General features: G+C 41.2%; 2 protein-coding genes and 1 long non-coding RNA gene across 3 annotated transcripts; 2 read left to right on the top strand and 1 right to left on the bottom strand.

The window, feature by feature from the left end:
• Nucleotides 1-7834: 7834 nt before the first annotated feature.
• On the bottom strand, nucleotides 7835-9139 carry LOC5504878 (dynein light chain Tctex-type 5-A). The gene has a single exon (XM_032373234.2). It carries the CDS (start codon nucleotides 8829-8831, stop codon nucleotides 8181-8183), a length of 651 nt encoding a protein of 216 aa, XP_032229125.1. The 5' UTR covers nucleotides 8832-9139; the 3' UTR covers nucleotides 7835-8180.
• A 330-nt stretch (nucleotides 9140-9469) lies between these two features.
• Nucleotides 9470-11749, top strand: LOC125563801. The gene is made up of 2 exons (XR_007308824.1): nucleotides 9470-9618; nucleotides 11226-11749. It is a non-coding gene; the product is annotated as an uncharacterized LOC125563801 (long non-coding RNA).
• A 2374-nt stretch (nucleotides 11750-14123) lies between these two features.
• On the top strand, nucleotides 14124-17875 carry LOC5504888 (dynein light chain Tctex-type 5-A). The gene is made up of 4 exons (XM_001625705.3): nucleotides 14124-14319; nucleotides 15986-16223; nucleotides 16665-16755; nucleotides 16897-17875. The coding sequence occupies exons 3-4, from the start codon at nucleotides 16672-16674 to the stop codon at nucleotides 17386-17388; spliced, it is 576 nt and encodes a 191-aa protein (XP_001625755.3). The 5' UTR covers nucleotides 14124-14319; nucleotides 15986-16223; nucleotides 16665-16671; the 3' UTR covers nucleotides 17389-17875.
• The last annotated feature ends 463 nt before the right edge of the window (nucleotides 17876-18338 follow it).

Genomic DNA, 18338 nt, shown 5'->3' with positions numbered 1-18338 from the left:
AAAAATAATAACGCCATAAAAGCACTGATAGTAAATGTGAACAATGAAAAAAAAAACAATTCGAGGACATGGCCGAGAATCGAACTTCGTTCAGATGCGGTAAATTGATGAAAAAAATAGACCATACTTCCAGACATGCGCTGAAACACCGTATGGTAGCATAAAGCTTTACGGCTAAGCTGGAGATTTCGGCCCCAGCACCGCTGTCTAGCGAACTGTACAACACAAAGGAACCTGAGGCACCCGCGCATTAATGGGGAGGCAATAACCAGGATCCCAGGCCTGTCTTAGTCGGTTACGCCACGCACAGCTCGCTGGGATGTACAATGAAAAATATCGGGGTCTTTTTCACGCTTGCGTCTCTGGGGAGTAGGTTTGTTGCTATAGTAATGTAGTGATGTCGTCATCATATGTAGCACACTACGACTTAGGTCTATGTTGCTGCCTTTAGCCTTTGTACTTCTTTGTTCAGTCGCGCACGTGCATATGACATTTTTTGTGCCCAGAACAACAAAAGCAAGCTACATTGAAATGCGCGCAATCTAAGATGTTTGTGCTCTAAGGTTTTAGAAAATACTATGATTAAACCTCCCGTAAGCTACTCTCCTCGAATTTTCTTAGGAGCATTTCAGATTCTAGAGTTCATATTTTCCTTGGCACAGGCATCGGGTGTTGGGGTCTCAAACCTAAATATAGCGTCCAAAAATCATAAATCATGCGATTTGTCTCACACGCTTTAACGACGCACTTAGTAATAAAAAATCTGACGCACCCAAGGATTTTCAGCGTAGTATTTGTAAATAAATAGTTTTACAGACATCTTCGTCACCCTCAGTTGCTATTATTGTTTACAATGGAGATCACGTTAATTAAATGTTGCCAGATCTGAAATTCAATTCTGATTTCCTAACAGAATATTGCCCCTTTAGAAATAGAATACACCTAGGGAAGACCTTTCACGCTCAAGCTTTCATAAAAGGGAAATGTATCAGATTTTTATTACACAACGCTTTCAGTTTTTCGGTCAAGTCCATAGAGGAATGAAGAATTTTAAAGGAATAAAGTACTGAGCTCTGACCCACTGTTTCAAACCTGGTGCACCAAAAAAACGTTTGCTCATCCTTGCTCCTGGGAGCAAGACTAAAAAAAAAGGAACCCCGTCCCTATTCCTGGCAGCATATGATAAAACACGCATACTCACGAAAAAAAATCCTACAACAACGATTTAACATTTCCGTCACCGCTAGAACCCTGCACTCCCCCATCAAATTTCTAATTGTCCGTTTCTAATAGACTAGACTATCCGGGTGTGTGTTGCAGTGACAAAGTGTGATTATTGACCTTCTTACCAAATGCTGAAATTGAAAGTCAGGGAGCAAGCAATAAATATTTTATTACATTTTATTCCATGTAGCGGCCAATAGCCTACAAACAAGAGCCAACAACAGAATTGCTGTCCACAAGACAAAACAACAACAACAACAGAATTGCTGTCCACAAGACAAAACAACTTTGTATATTCTTATATCAAATGCGTGGATTGTCGTTTGTCTCATATATCGAGGAAATAACATAACACTCTCTTTTTATAAAAACCTACAGTGCCTTAGATTTCACCAAGAGACCATGATGTAAGAGAACGATTCCCCGTGGCCGTGAAAGCTATTTTTAGATTGCACGAGCTTGTCAATCATAGCATCCATATATGGTTCGTCGCGCCATATTTGGTTATGGGCACCTCGCGAGCTAGTTCATTTTCAGAACAAACTTTTTTCCCTCTGCACTTCTCTACTTCGTTCGCTATCTGTTTTTTTTATTTATTTATTTTTTTAGCTGCTCCTCGTAGCCCCATGATCACAATGCTCTACTCGTAGGATGGTGTCCTGGTATCTGTTAAGTTATCTAAGTGTTATATAAATAATTGAACGAGAAGACGTTGGGTAGACGGCAAATTTGGAGTTTATTCAAGATGCATCGGGCTGACTCCTAAAAAGTTTTTTTTCTCTTCAAAACGGTGAGATAGAATCCTAGGCTTGGTTCCATAAGATATTTCGAACCAAATAACTGTGAATAATATTTGTCCAACTGGGTTTCTTATTCACCATGTTCCGCGTGCAGGTGCACGTGGAGGTGGGGTTGCGCTACTACACAAAAGTCAATTTAAATTAAAAAGATTGTCAGTAGATGTGAACTACACTTCCTTTGAGTTCACTGACTGTATGATAACTCACTCATCAACTAGGCTAAGGATGATTGTTGTGTACAGACCCCCACCTTCCAAGAAGAACAGATTCACTGTTTCTAAGTTTTTGGATGAGTTTAGCTCTTTTCTTGAAAACGTAGAGACTACCATTTATCCCCTGATCATTGCTGGTGACTTTAATTTCCATCTAGATAACAGCAATGACCGCTCAGCTGCTCGTTTTCAAGAGCTTACGGACACCTTTAATCTATCCCAACATGTCCAACAACCAACACACAAAAATGGATATACCCTAGATCTAGTAATAACTAGACCGGCTGAGACATCTGTCAGAAACGTAATGGTGACTGACCCTTCAAAATCCGATAACTGTGCAGTGCATTGGACGTCACCATGTCAGGTGAAGCCTTCCACTGAGAGAAAGGAAATATCATACCGGAAATTAAAATCCCTTGACAGGGAAGCTTTTACGGAAGATATAATGGTTTCTCCTTTGTTTTGCAAGGATTACACTAATACAGAAGAACTTTCAAATTGTTATAATAACGTCTTAACAAAATTGTTGCATAAGCACGTTCCAATCAAAACATGCACAATCACTATCAGGCCAGCGGCTCCGTGGTACTGTGATAATATTCGTAAAGAAAAAGCTAAGCGCAGGAAACTGAAAGCTCTGTGGCGGAAAACTAGACTGGAGGTGCATAGGCAAATGTATACAGAACAATGTGTACATGTAAACAAATTGTTATATGACTCAAGAATGCAGTTTTATGCTCGCATAATTGATGAAAATTCCACCAGCCAACGCACATTGTTTTCAACAATTCAAAAATTGGTAAGTCTCAATACTGACAAAAAACTTCCATCTCATACCTGTAAAAGGGTATTGGCAGACACATTCATAATTTTTTTCACGAACAAGGTACAAGTAATAAGGAAAGGTTTTCCAACAGCAGAAACCGATAACAATGAACAAATTCTAAATTTTGAACAAACACAAAGCAACTATGCTATCCCTGAACTTAATGAGTTTTTTCCAACTACAGTGCACGAACTTTCTTCCTTGGTAAGCAATATGATATCCAAGTCGTGCAGCTTAGATCCCCTGCCTGGTTCCATTTTAAGGGATTGCCAAGGAGTTATTCTTCCTCTTATTACAAATATAATCAACCTTTCTATTTCTGAGGCGGTTGTACCACTATCTTTAAAGGAAGCTGTACTTGATCCCATTCTTAAGAAGGACAATTTGGACCATGAGATACAAAATCATTTTCGACCCATCTCCAACCTTCCATTTGTGTCGAAGGCAATGGAAAAAGTTGTTGCCATTAGAATAAACCAACATCTTGATTGCGGGGGCTTGCATGAGATCTATCAGTCGGCCTACAAAAAAGGGCACAGTACTAAGACAGCCCTTACGCGCATACAAAATGACATTCTGAGAGCCATTGATGATGGGCAAAGTGTCATTCTTGTATTGCTGGACTTATCAGCGGCATTCGATACAGTGGATCATGATTTGCTGATTGGAAGACTTAAACATCGCTTTAAAATTAAAGGTTCGGCGCTCTCCTGGTTGAGGTCATATCTGTCTGACAGATCTCAGTTTGTGAAAATCGGAAATTAAAGATCAGAAAGCAAGAAGCTTGTCTGTGGTGTACCTCAGGGATCAGTTTTAGGTCCATTGCTATATTCGATGTACACTGCAACTCTTGCAGACATAATCAGGAAACATGGACTAAACTTCCATTTTTATGCTGACGACACGCAAATCTACATGTCGTTCAATCCTCTATCTGGTAAAGAACCTGCTCTGTCGCGACACTTAGTTGAGTCATGTATAGATGACATTAATAGATGGATGACAGCCAATAAGCTTCTTCTTAACGGTAATAAGACGGAACTTCTCGTACTTCATGCTCGTCATCGCCGTAAACCTAATCTGAGTTTCATCAATGTTGGGTCTGATGTTGCTGAGATTTCTGATTCTGCAAAAAACATTGTAACATGGTTTGACAGCGAAATGTCAATGGACAAACAAGTAAAGAACATGCAAATCAGCTTTTTTTCATCTAAGCAATATTGCAAAAATAAGAAAATACATCTCATTTAAACACTGCGAGATACTTCTCCATGCATTTGTCACGTCTAGGCTGGACTATTGTAACTCGCTTCTTTCAGGCCTGAAACAAGAACATGTCCGTAAACTCCAATCTGTCTAAAACTCTGCAGCACGCATTGTCACTGGTGTACGTAAATTTGACCATATAACCCCTATCTTACAGGAGCTCCATTGGCTGCCTATTCCCGAAAGAATAAATTTCAAAATACTACTTTTAACTTTCAAATCTTTAAATGGCCTGGCTCCTTCCAATTTAAATGAATTGCTTACACCTTATGTTCCACGAAGAAGTCTGCGCTCTGAAAAGAAAGCCTTACTGGTAGAGCCTAGGTGCAATCTTAAAACTTATGGCTATAAATCATTTTCACACACTGCGCCTAGGCTCTGGAATTCCTTACCTCCGAACATAAGAAATTGCGACAGTTTAAATGAATTCAAGACAATGGTTAAAACCCATCTTTTCAGAAGTGCAGTCAGTCAGTCAGTCAGTCAGTCAGTCAGTCAGTCAGTCAGTCAGTCAGTCAGTCAGTCAGTCAGTCAGTCAGTCAGTCAGTCAGTCAGTCAGTCAGTCAGTCAGTCAGTCAGTCAGTCAGTCAGTCAGTCAGTCAGTCAGTCAGTCAGTCAGTCAGTCAGTCAGTCAGTCAGTCAGTCAGTCAGTCAGTCAGTCAGTCAGTCAGTCAGTCAGTCAGTCAGTCAGTCAGTCAGTCAGTCAGTCAGTCAGTCAGTCAGTCAGTTAGTTAGTTAGTTAGTTAGTTAGTTAGTTAGTTAGTTAGTTAGTTAGTTTGCTAATTAGTTAGTCAGTTAGTTAGTTAGTTTGCTAATTAGTTAGTCAGTTAGTTAGTTTAGTCTAAGTTACTAAGTTTTAAATACTTTATATAAAATATTGTTACCTTAATTTTTATTTTGTAAAGCGCCACTGAATTCATAGTAGAAGTGGCGCTATAAAAATCGATTATTATTATTATTATTATTATTATTATTAGGCATTTTCAGAGTCTATGTTATGTATTTTAATACAAAAAGGCCTTTATTTTTCTTTGATTTACGATATTTTTAGATGAATGAACAATTCCTCACGCAAACGTTCAGAAATCACGTCACTCAAGAAACCCTTGTCGCTGGAATAAGATTTACTTCATTATAAAGACTTTCAAGCTTTTATTTGTGAAATACCTGTCTTAATAACCACAATATCGGTGTGAATATAATGGTATTAGGTTCTGGATGTATTTTTTTCATTAAAAGGGAATTGGAAGAGAATTGTATGTTGTAAACACATATTTATGATTGATTGTTGTTGTAATTTGCGAATCAGCGCTGTGAAAACTTTTACTTTTTACTTTTAAGTTGATCCCCGCGCCTAAAATCACGTACTCTATGCATTTCAATGTCTTTAATGCCCGAGAAAAGGTTGATTGGATCCAGCGTACGGTATGGAAGATCATTATCGTTAAAAAGAAAGGTATTTTCAGTCAAAAAGATTTCCATCACAGCCTTTGCCGGTTTACATCGCTCAAGATGTGATCGGGCGTAAGACCCGTGTTGCTGGGATACGTGAGCGCTAGCCAATCAGAGGCGTATCTAAAAATAACTGCTTGTTCTCAAAATAGCTTTTGCGGACGACATCATTGGAACATACCCTAATATGGGGGATTCGTTCTCTTACATCATGGTCTCTTGATTTCACCTAATTCTAAGAACATTCTAAGAACATGCTGATAACATGTTTCGGCTCAGATAGCAGCATCACATTAATACAAAGAGAAAGGCAGGGTGGCTACACCACGCCCGCCAACTCTCAGCAAAAAATTAAAACCAAGGAAAAAATATATGACAAGATACACAACGGGGGATGGATGGAAGGAGGCATTATGGGTAAAAGAAGCCATTTTACGGGAATACGAACGCTTGCTTGAGTCGCCAATCAATCCATTACACTCGGTTTGCGTTATTCGCTTGCTTGAGTCGGCAATCAATCCATTACGCTCGGTTTGCGCTATTCGCTTGATTCGCCAATCAATCCATTACACTCGGTTTGCGCTATTCGCTTGCTTAAGTCGACAATCAATCCATTACACTCGGTTTGCGTTATTCGCTTGCTTGAATCGCCAATCAATCTATTACACTCGGTTTGCGCTATTCGCTTGAGTCGCCAATCAATCTATAACACTCGGTTTTCGCTATCCGCTTGCTTGAGTCGCTAATCAATCAATTACACTCGGTTTGCGCTTTTCGCTTGAGTCGCCAATCAATTTATAACACTCGGTTTGCGCTATTGACATGTATTTTAAAAGTTTTACGTTGTCTATTTATTCACATATCACTCAGATGAAATGACTTGATATATATTCACTAAAAATCCTTAGTCCCAACGTCTCTCTGTTCTAGACCGCGATACCTTGGAAGTCCATAGTCCAGTCAATCTGTAGTTTCACATGGAACTAATTGCAATAGAATTTCTCTCAACGGATTTTGAACAAGTGATACAACCTAGTTAACATACTATAAGTCCCTAAAAATCCCTTTGCTGGAACATCCTGAAATATATGATTTTTCCATTTCGTAGCAAAACCACAGGGTACCCGCGTCGCTAAAACGGAAGAATAATAAAATACGTCTCAATTAGTACATTTAAATGACCATTGGTCAAAGTTGGTTAAAGACCCAGTTTTTATATCGAAACAAAGCAAATTGCTCCTGTTTTATTTTTTTCCAATATTTCTATAATTCCAAAAACCACAGGGTACCCGCGACGAGAACAAAAAAAAATAAATTTGAAAATACAAGTCTGAATCAAAAAGGTTCAAAGGTCATTGGTCCAAAATTATTAACAACACAATTTTAGCATCGACATAATGCAACTTGTCCATGTTTCATTTCTATTTCAAACATTTTCTCCACAAATGTATTTGTGCATTCTTCGGGGTCAGTGATAGAGAACTTATATGTGACAGCAACCTATTAAATACATTTTAACAGCAGTAATCAGAACCACTTTTCTTGGGGTTTTACACCAGCCTAAAGAAACCTTGTTACACTTCTAATGAAACTGAACGTCTAGCACTAGCTCGATTAGTCCAGAATATATTGTGACAAGTCTGACTTTTACACTCACGGGACCTTGTCGAACTGGTATAAAATCCGACGAGCTGTTGCTTATCATTCGGAAATGGACGGCACATTGAATCCTACGCTTTGGGAGCAAATTGAAAAGTTACAAGAATCCTGACAGGACAATGTCTAATGACGAAGGAAGAGAAGTACTTATAAAGTATTTGTCTCTATCAGAGCAAGGGTAAACCGGGGTAAGCTGTGTAAAACATGTATTAAATTTTTAGAAACTTCATTACTTGCGTCGTTTAAAAAATGTGATAAATATCCCCAAATAAGCAATGGTGATTCTTGTAATGGGTATCCCTATACATCTATAATCGCCCTTGTTCATCATGTTCGATCAATCTATTTTATCAAGCGCAAACTCCGGTTATAAGAAACAAAACACCACTAAATAGCATTTTATTTAATGTTTAATGTTGGAATATGCTTAAATTAAATCATTGTTATGAATCTTCTTGCTGCTGATTCTAAAAGAAACTCAACCCATCTTTTATAGCACAGCATTTAGAGTTTCAGAATAACAAAATTACATTATCTCTAAAACGATGGCTCCGCTTTAGGCCTAAATATATATAATACGGTGATGTTTCGTATATTGCTGTTCGCCGCTTTGTTTCTATTGTTGTGATAATGATGATAATGGTGGTAGTGGTGATAATGATGGTGATAATAATGGAGGTGATGATTGTGGTGGTGTTGGCGATACTAGTATTGGTGATATAAATGCATGGCGCTATTTTACTCTTTGTAAATTCCATACATCATTGCCACCGCAAATATATCCCCTTTTGTGACGCTCGAAGAAGCGAACGTGTCAAAGTTATGATTCCAGAGGCATCGGCTAGCCACCCGCATTTCTTGGCCTTTCACTGAACCAAAATACACCACACATACAAGCTTGTAACGATCATAATTCAGAAACTTGACTTTTTGTTTGATGTCCTCACACACACTTGTGGTCAGTGCACGGCATTTGGCCGATTCATAATGCTCCATACCTTCCAGAGCCTCTTCCAACGCACTATCCATAACTCTTTTCACAACATGTGGTACAAATCTTCGGTCGGGCTCTGTTTTGTATGTTGGTAAAACTTTAGCATCTGCGGCGGCCTTTGCTTTACTACCGAGGTATTCAGTAACCTCTGTGTTGAATCTCGGAGCATTGAACTGCGATACCCGTCTTGCTGAAGCCTGAAAGTATGGAACTACCACAGAGGGCTTCCTCGTGTCTCCCGAACCGAGTGCCTGAGCGGCCACTATCGGGTGTTGGGATGTAGAGCTACGCCGTCTTTCGTCAGAGGTGGCGGAGATACTTGAGGCTCGTCGAGGCGAGTCGAACCCAATCGTCGGGTTTCCAGCTTTACTAAGCATAACTCGTGGGGTTTCCATGTTTTTTCTTTGTTTGAGTACAATGCCCGGTACTGTTATCGTCAAGAGATCAAACTTTCTAGTGATTTGGTGGTTTCTTGTGATTGTTCTAAAATTTCAAACTTGAGTGCGCCGCGTATAAGTAAGTCGGACTAGATGTTTTCAAGAACTTCCTTCAGAAAGTCATATGTACTGCTTACAATAGTGTTAAATTCTTCAATAAGATTTGACCCTTTCTTGAATATCTTCGCGTCAGACGTTTCCGTTGCCAAGGTTATATTACGCTAGATATACACTAATAACTCACATCAATACCCTGAAATGTTTACTTAGCGATCCACATTTGCATTTTTTCTAAGGACCGCTGTTGACAAAATATTCCCGTGCTCCTGAAAACCCTTTCTGTCACGAACAAGACATTAGTTTTATTAAGTCCCCAACTATGGTCCCCAAAATATATTTTTAGGAAAAAGGTTTATTTTTGTAGCTTGTTGCTCGAGCGAGCGCAGCGAGCGAGAGCAACACTAACTTTGTTCATCGTGTCGATTTGGGTTTCCTGTGGAACAAGCCGCCGCCATCTTGGAAACGAAATCTCCCGTTCCCTCCCCCGATGCGCAATTAGTAGTCTATACGTTGCCTTTCCAGCTTCGATTTGGACGGCGTCTGTACCAAGATTTGGGCTACCTTTGGCAGTCCACGATACAAAGCGGCCATCATTTTTCGCACTTGCACTGTGTTTACGATATTGTTAAAAGCTCCTTATTCGATTTATGCCGCGAATAAGATGGCGATATTAAAGAATCATTTGGTAAGTATGACGACTTATGATCCGATGTTTTACGGGGTTTGTTTATCATGGCTTTCGAAGTTTGTCATTTGATGATAAAAGAACTCGAATAATCAAACTTAGCCCTCACCTAATGAGAAGGCGAAAGGTATTCAAACAACCCAATTCCCATTGCCTGACGATTGTACTTTAAGGCTTTGTTTATAAAGGGTGTCTACAAAACGAAGACCTAAAACCAAATAACTAAAACCTGTGACCCCAAAAGCTACGACCCCTAAAGCTACGACCCCCCAAAAATTTCAGTTATTATTTAGTTTACCTTGTTTCCCAAATGGCTATACAGCGCGAAAGTTTCACATGGAATCAGTGATCCTAATGAGGTAATCCAGCGAATTTTTTGGTGCTTTTCACGGAGGAAGTATCCTCATGTGCACGCCAATGAACTATTTTTAATCGTCCGTTTATTGCACACATTTTTCAGACACGCTCCTTTGCCCGAAAAATTATCCCAAAAACTCTCCCGGTAACCTAACAGACCCGGCAATTACCGGTAATTTAGAAAAGTTTTCGAACTCCCTGGCGAGGAAGAGTGTTTATCAAAACAAAGCTTTTGCGTAGCGCGCCGATACGGGTTCCCGACAAATAAATTATATTTTCCAAATTTATGAGTAGATTGGCTAAATAGTTATTGAAATCCTAGTTTGTCGATGTCTGTAGACAACTTGCACCCCAACAATTGCTGTGGCATCGACATTTTTCGAAAGAAAGACAAAGAACAAGTAAATAAAGTCTCATTTTGTAGAAAAACTTATAATTTCGCAAAGCTGTTTATATTTTTAGGCGCACTGTGGCAGCTAAATGTCAAATCATTTGACAGAGATGAAACCTGATTGGTTGGAAGAAAATCTGATAAAATGATGTAAGCCTTGATTGGCCCACTTTTCACCGGGCAGTGGAATGGTTTTCTCTGTGATGAAAACTTTCTACAACTCGACACAACTAGAACATGGAGCGATTTCCCGTAAGTTAGCGGGCAATTAAGATTTTGGAAGAAACACCCGAAAATGTTTACCGGGTGACATTCCGGTTTCTGAGCTTATCGGCGTTTTAAGAAACGACCACCTTGAAAACACAAGTAGTTCCCCCCCCCCCCCCCCCCCCCCAAAAAAAAAAAAGATTGAATAAGCTTATTATCTCATAAGGATCACTGATTCCACATGAAACTTCCACGCTGTGTAGCCCTTTTGGGAAACAAGGTAGGCTAAATAATAACGGCAAAATTTTGGGGGTCGTTGCTTTTGGGGTCGTAGCTTTTGGGGTCACAGGTTTTAGGTTTTAGGTCTTTGTTTTGTAGACACCCTGTTTATAAATGCAACTAAGCGAAATAACTTTATGAAGGGAATACATAAACAAACCAAATTCCTAAAATGACGGGTAAATAATAAGCATTCAGTAGATCTATGTGTTATTTGATGAGACTTGTGTATAAAGGGAAATGTAAAATCAATCCGAAAAATCTCATTTCTCTGCCCCGCTTCTCAGCCCTTCTAATATCAGACATTAAATTGCTTTATTTTACTCGATACTGGGTTTGCAGTATTTTATATTTTGAGTCTATTTTTCCACAGCAATGTCCAGTCCAGAACTACTATGATTGCAAATCATTGCCCAAGAAATAAAAAAAACATGGATTGCTTCATTATTTTAAACCAAGGCAAACACAGCCACGGAGGAGACACAGAGATTCTTTAGAAATCAGTGGGCTCCAGTGAATACTGCAGTGTTCTTACATGCAGAAGCTATTGTTAGGGGTAACCAGGAAATCATAAATTCTGTATAGTTCACAATATGTTAATACATGAGCAGTAATCCTTTCAGTAGCTATTATCATGGCCACCACTTAGACCCAAATAGCTTACTGGGTTTGTACAGGCATTTGGCTTGGGGTGGGCCCACGGGCTGTGTCCCTCCCACTCAACCACCAAAAGGCAGTTTTTTTTTAAATTTACTTTTCTTTCCATAATATCTATGACTGCACATCCCCTCCACAGCTAATCAGATTGTTTGTTATGGTTATCAGACTTCACCTTTCCTTTTCTAGACATGCAATGCCTTCTATTAAATAATTTCTTTTGTTTAATAAAATAAGATTGAGTAATTTGTTTTTGTTCTATTTCTCTTATAAAACAAACAGAGAAACCATGAAACAAAGGGTTAGTGATCAGCCAAGACAGTGGCTGCAAAGAAAATGGGGTCTTGCATAAATCTGGCTAATGGACAATGTGCGAACTGCCCCAAACAAATCTAAAAGAATATTGATTTAACCCTTGCAATTGAATGAACAACCAATCTATGAGCTCGAGCACTTTACTTCTTCACGTGAACTTCTAGTATTAAGTAATAGTATGCTAGATTGCCATTGTTTACTTTGATCTTTAACGGCGAACGTGCCTTTTATTTCCTCAGCGATGTAATGGTTCTTTTGAAAATGCCAAATTGATCGAAAACCCCTCTATTGTATCCTTAAACGGGGACTAATTACACTCAGAACAAAAGGTACAAAAAGATAACAAATTCTAACCCATAAATGAAGGTAATTTCAGTTCTAATTATGTGGGTCAAACCTGGCGAATCATCATATAAATTTGTCAATGGCATTTTATGCGAATACTATGTCACAGTTAATCATCTTCGTGTCAAAATCGTACGTTGTCATGGCATTTAGAGAACGTTGAGATGGATATAGTTCATGATGTCAATGATACATTATTTTCCCAGATTCATTTGTGTGTGTGTGTTAGTTACTTGACAAATGCTTTAAAAAAGCGTCCCTACTGAAAATTTATTTCACGGAAGGCCAGCGAGAGATCATGTGATGATTTACGCTTGAAAGTTGTCTAATGTTATCATCGTAACAAATTTATCCAAATTGAAAACAAGCAAAAAATACAACAACGAATACTTGCCTTTCGTCGCGATTTTTTACTGAAAATTGTACCAACTAGCCCCTAAAATGGCATTGTAGTAAATTTCCATCTATTACTAAAGCCCTTGTTTCTCTATTGTATACACCTACTTAAAAGTTTTTGTGTAAGTAGAAAAGTTTTCTTTATCGTATCCATTAGAGTACAGGAATTCAATTTTCAATTATCGTGCAAATAACACGTTTGGTACAATGGATTACTCTGTCGTTTTCCCTCAGGAGTTCTGGGTCGTGTTTACTTCTTTCCTACTAAGGATTGCACTTTTTATTTGCTAATTCTATCTGTCATCAGTCATACGTCACTACGGAGTAACATGAGAAGCACGCGCGCTTGCTTATCGAGCCATTGTACGCTAGCTTTCACAGCAGCCACACGCCTACCTGATCGCAGATCAACTACTTCAAAAATTCTACATCTACATCAACTATCACCTTTGGTACTCGTGAGTACTTCGGGGTTAGCAACCAATCCATTGTGTTTTGATATTCTTTATACTAACTAATCGCCACTTGTTTTATATATTTTTAGTACATTACTTAAACATGACGAACAAAGCTGAAAATGCCTCCCTTGAGCACATGCTCGAAGATGAGGCTAGCGGTCCATCGGACACCCACACGGCATCACCGATGCAAACTGAACCCCACCGGGGTAATGGCGAAAGCCACGAGGTACTCCGTACCATGAACGATTTAAACAGAAACATGGCCAGCATGGCGGATACTCTGGCCTCCTTCATGAGTGCCCACACAGCACAGGGCGTCAACGCTTCAAGAAAGCGCAAAACGGCACCGCCGGAGAACACGCTCAGTAGCTCGGACGACGACGAAGAGGGGGCGAAAGGTCCCAAGCGACGCGACCGAGCGGACCGTCTTAGCCACACCGTGGAGGACGAGGAAATCGAGGAATTTCGAAAGTCCACTCAGCCTGACCCTAACGAGGGCAATCCCAACGAAAATGTACCCGACCCGGGTGAGGACGCGTTCTTCGATGCCCTAGAGGCCGGTATCGAAGACGAGGAAGCGGTCTGTGAGGCGGTCAACGACCGAATAGCAAAAATAGCGAAAAAGCTATGGGGTTCGAGCATTGCAGCCGATAGGCTGAAGCCATTACTGGCAAAACATGCGAAACCGCAGAACTGCCACGAAATTACAGTGCCGCGTGTGAACCCCGAAATTTGGGCTAAAATGCCGGGGTTTAAGCGGAAAGCTGACATTAAAGTGGCCAATGTCCAGCAGACCATGCAGAAAGCCACATTCAGCATTTTACAATGCTGCGATAGCTTACTCAAGCAAACAAAAAAAGCGGACACCACTGACAACCTGTCGAAGGCAATAGACGCCATCCGCCTTGTTGGTCATGCCACGGCTGAGCTCTCGCACGTGCGACGGGAGCAAATCAAGCCCGTCCTGAACAAGGAGTTCGCCTCCCTGTGCGCTTAACCAGGCCCGGATCAGGATAAGTGTAGCCTGTTATTCGGGGAAGACCTGGCGAAGCAAATCAGGGACGCCAAGGAGATGAACAGCATCTCAAAATCGCTAGGGCCGAGACCCGAATTCAAACCTAACTAAGGAAAGCAGGGCGGAAAGCCTATCTCCTCTTGGACGGGGCGCGGTGGATACCATAATCGGTCAAGCAACAGACAGCCTTTTTTGTCCAAGGGCCCCCGAACACCGTTCAGGGGGAAACCGCGCAAGGACAAGAATTAATACGCCGCCTAAAAGATATAAAAGATTCGGTAAGTGGTCATGCCCACACAGTGATAGCTAACGTTACACAATATCTTAAAAGTAAATGTGACAGCTTTGTGGCCGGATGCTTACACCACCGCTTGCATGTTTGGCATAGTATCACCTCTGATAAGAAAATATTGACAACCGTTAAAGGTGCAATTATCAGTTTTGATGACACGCCTCATAATGGCCACCGGCCGCAGATCACGTTCTCCGAACATGAGTCAGGTATCATCGAGGCTGAGATAGCTAAGCTATCCAAAAAAAGCTATTATTGAATCGGCACATCACTCACCCGGGGAGATTATCTCTAATATTTTTGTAAGTCCTAAAAAGGACGGTAGTTATCGCATGATCCTTAACCTTAAGGGGCTCAATGAGTACGTGACGTACCACCACTTTAAGATGGATACACTAGCGTCAATACTCAAACTGGCCGAGCAGAATTGCTATATGGCGAGCTTAGATCTTAAAGACGCCTATTTTTCAGTCGCAGTCAGCCTCTTGTTCCGTAGATACCTCCGGTTTTATTGGAACGATCAACTTTACCAATTAACTTGCCTCCCCAACGGGTTAGCCTCATGCCCTCGGGTATTCACAAAAATGCTAAAGCCTCCGCTCGCGGAGCTCCATAGGAACGGTCATATTGTCGCTAGTTACATTGACGATTTGTTCCTACAAGGCAAAACATATGCCGAATGTACAAACAACGTTATTGGAACGTTTACACTATTCGACTCCTTGGGCTTTGTTATCCACCCGGAAAAGTCCGTGTTTTTATTCCGTCACAGAGCCTAGTACTGCTTGGGTTTATAATTAATTCAGTCGACATGTCAATCAGGCTCACGCAAGAAAAAGCGATTAGCCTTCAAAAGCGCTGTCACGATCTCAGGGTAGCTTCACGCCTGACCATTCGCGAACTAGCCTGTGTTATTGGGAAAATTATATCTTCATTCCCAGGAGTTATGTATGGCCCACTATATTATCGATCCCTTGAGAGTGATAAATCTAAGGCGCTAAAATCCAACCGAGGTAACTTTGATGCGTATATGACATTGTCACGCAGTTCAACCGCAGAGCTTGAATGGGGGGAAAATAATGTCCTTGACAACAAAATCGTCATATCACACGGCCCGTCGCATACCCTCACGACCGATGCGTCGAATCTAGGCTGGGGCGCGGTATTTGAGAATGATAGCACAGGGGGTACCTGGTTCGTAAGGGAACAGAAACACCATATTAACTATCTCGAGCTGTTAGCGGTATTTTTAGGGTTAAAGACATACTGTAAGGATCTTCGTGATGCGCACGTTAGAGCTATGATTGATAACACAACGGCCATCGCAGTTCTAAACCACATGGGAACGAGCCACTCTCCAGAACTTAACCTACTGGGGAAGACTATTTGGGAGTGGTGTATAACTAGAGGCATATGGCTTAGCTCAGCCTATATCCCCGGGATCGCTAACTGCCTCGCAGACCGGGAATCTAGAACCAAAATACGACAAACAGAGTGGATGCTCAATACAGATCTAGTGTCATTTGCACTTTCTGAGCTGGAATTCACCCCTAACATTGATCTATTTGCCAGTAGGCTTAATAAACAATTCACTCGTTATGTGTCGTTCAAACGCTATCATCATTGAAATTCTATGCGTTTCCACCCTTTAGTGGGATCGGCACTTTTCTGCAGAAAGTCCAACAGGACCACGCAACGGAAATCTGTGTCGTCCCCGACTGGCCGACACAGGCTTGGTACCCGAAAGTCAAGACCATGTGTCTCAATCAACCGATCACCCTCGGCCCACAGAGGAACATGCTGTCATTGCCGGGTCACCCTCACGAGATACACCCGCTGCACAAGTCCCTTCGCCTGCTGGTCTGCCTCTTATCCGGCAAACCCTAGAAGGTAACTAGCTAGGAAAGGAGACTATCGATATCATTATGGCGTCCTGGAGGACGGGCACGTGTAAACAATACAATGTGTATTTACAGCGTTGGTTGGCATTTTGCAAAGATAACGCAATCTCATTGGAACGCGCAACAGTGCAAGATGGGCTAACTTTCCTCACACGGCTATACCATGAGGGTCTGGGCTATAGTGCTATTAACACAGCCCGGTCCTCATTATCTACAGTCATAACCACTAGCAACGGCACCTTCTGTGAACACCCCCTAGTGACACGTTTCCTGAAAGGTATTTTCGAACTGAGGCCTTCGCTGCCTAGGTATAAACATTTCTGGGACATAGGGGTAGTGCTTCGGTATATTCGATCTATGCCGCCCCATATGGAACTATCACTTAAGGAACTGACCAAGAAACTCACAACTTTCTTGGCGATATTAACAGTTCACCGATGTCAAACTTAAACGAGACTCATGTTACTCCTCCGTTCCTGACTGATGACAAGATAGAATCCCAATCAAACTTCGACTTACAGGTAAGTCTCGTTTAATTTTAGAATTATACTGACCGTTTAACACTGTAGCTCTATAAACGTTATACGATTAATGTGCCGCTAGCTGGGTGTTAATTGAAGGCCGCGAAAACCATGAACAAACGGAAGATTTTAATTCAAAAGGATCAGCGAAAGGGTGGCTTTATCAGTCTGAAAGAGATTCACCTTCCGGTAGTCAATGAGCTTGGAGACTTGAAGGAAACCGACTCAGAGCACTCAGATGCGAACAGTGTTCTTGAAGACCTTGTAAACTGCAAACGAACATACGAAAACACTTACAAGATTGATCCAGATGTGAGCTTTCCGGTTGCTAAAGTGGAGGAGATTATACGCGGGGTTCTAAGTGAGACGCTTTCTAGTGTTGAGTACAACGTGACGAAGGCAAAAGAAAAATGCAAAAGCATTTCAAACAGCATAAAGGAGCGTGTAAAAGCCCTTGAATTACCAAGGTATAAGCTGGTAGTTTTAGCGCATGTTGGAGGAAACCAGGGACAGGAGATAAAGGTTACGAGCAGATGCGTGTGGAGCCACGAGTTTGATAACTATGCGACTGCAAGTTATTGCAATTCCTCTGTTTTTGCACAAGCAACTGTTTATGGCATTTTCTTTGAATGAGTAAAGGCATAAACGAGGGGAACAAGAATCACACGGCCACTTTTGAGCAGATTTTAAAAGCCTACCAAAATACAACAGCTCATTTTTTTCTGTGACCATGTGTAGTTCCAGAAAATATCCATACCCCCCCCCCCCCCCCCACCCCATGGAGGGGATTGGAAATTCCGGGGTGGGGGGTCAAATGCCCAGAAGTTTCCAGAGGGGAGGTGAGGGGGGGGGGTAAGGGGGTAAATGCCCTTTTTCCTTGTCAGTCACTGTATTTATTTTTCCTCCCCCCTCCTCACCCTTCTAGCAAAACTCCGCCCCTGGCGCCTATCAATAAACCACGCCAAGCGGATATATCACCAAAATAGACGACACGAGTTAGTGCGATCCTGTATTATCGAAACTATCAGATCATCAAAACACTATTTCGAAAAATTTCTGGCTAGACGTTCTTATAAAAAGCTTCTTATAAAAAAAAAAGAGTGTGTTCTTGTTAGTTGTATTTTTATTGTCCTATTCTCGGAGCACACTAGAAAAAGGGCAGATAATATTATGTCGCGATTATTTTGATTGGCTAGTTTTCTCCGGACGAAGTACATATCCAACTATAAAGCCACAGTGTTGCCCATAAATGTCCGATACACCAACAAAATACCAGTGGTACGAGTCGTGAAGCAGAAATCCCCATGGTTAAGCCTAAAATTTCCGATATATGATCTCCGACAAATGCCTTGGTGTATTTTTCCCTCAAACGGATGCTGACTTACATCTTCTAACATCAGCATATGCAAGAACTATTTCAACACTACAGCATTGACCAGTTTTGGATCATTTCACTCTGGGTTAGTCGACACTAGACTCGGCTGCTCGGCTCTGGACTTGATTGCTCGGCTCTGGACTCGGTTGCTCGGCTCTGGACTCGGCTGCTCGGCTCTGGACTCGACTGCTCGGCTCTGGACTCCGCT

The sequence above is a fragment of the Nematostella vectensis genome, chromosome 1 (genome assembly GCF_932526225.1).
Source record: "Nematostella vectensis chromosome 1, jaNemVect1.1, whole genome shotgun sequence".
Classification (NCBI taxonomy): Eukaryota; Metazoa; Cnidaria; class Anthozoa; order Actiniaria; family Edwardsiidae; genus Nematostella; species Nematostella vectensis.
Note: the sequence above shows the minus strand (reverse complement) of the source record. Positions and strands in the feature narration are given on the sequence as shown.

Bases quoted from the DNA above. Each gene is read 5' to 3' on its own strand.
- LOC5504878 (XM_032373234.2), bottom strand. From the start codon at position 8,831: ATGGAAACCCCACGAGTTATGCTTAGTAAAGCTGGAAACCCGACGATT.
- LOC5504888 (XM_001625705.3), top strand. From the start codon at position 16,672: ATGTCAAACTTAAACGAGACTCATGTTACTCCTCCGTTCCTGACTGAT. The intron at 16,756-16,896 runs GTAAGTCTCGTT...TTAATTCAAAAG, and splicing joins AATCAAACTTCGACTTACAG to GATCAGCGAAAGGGTGGCTT.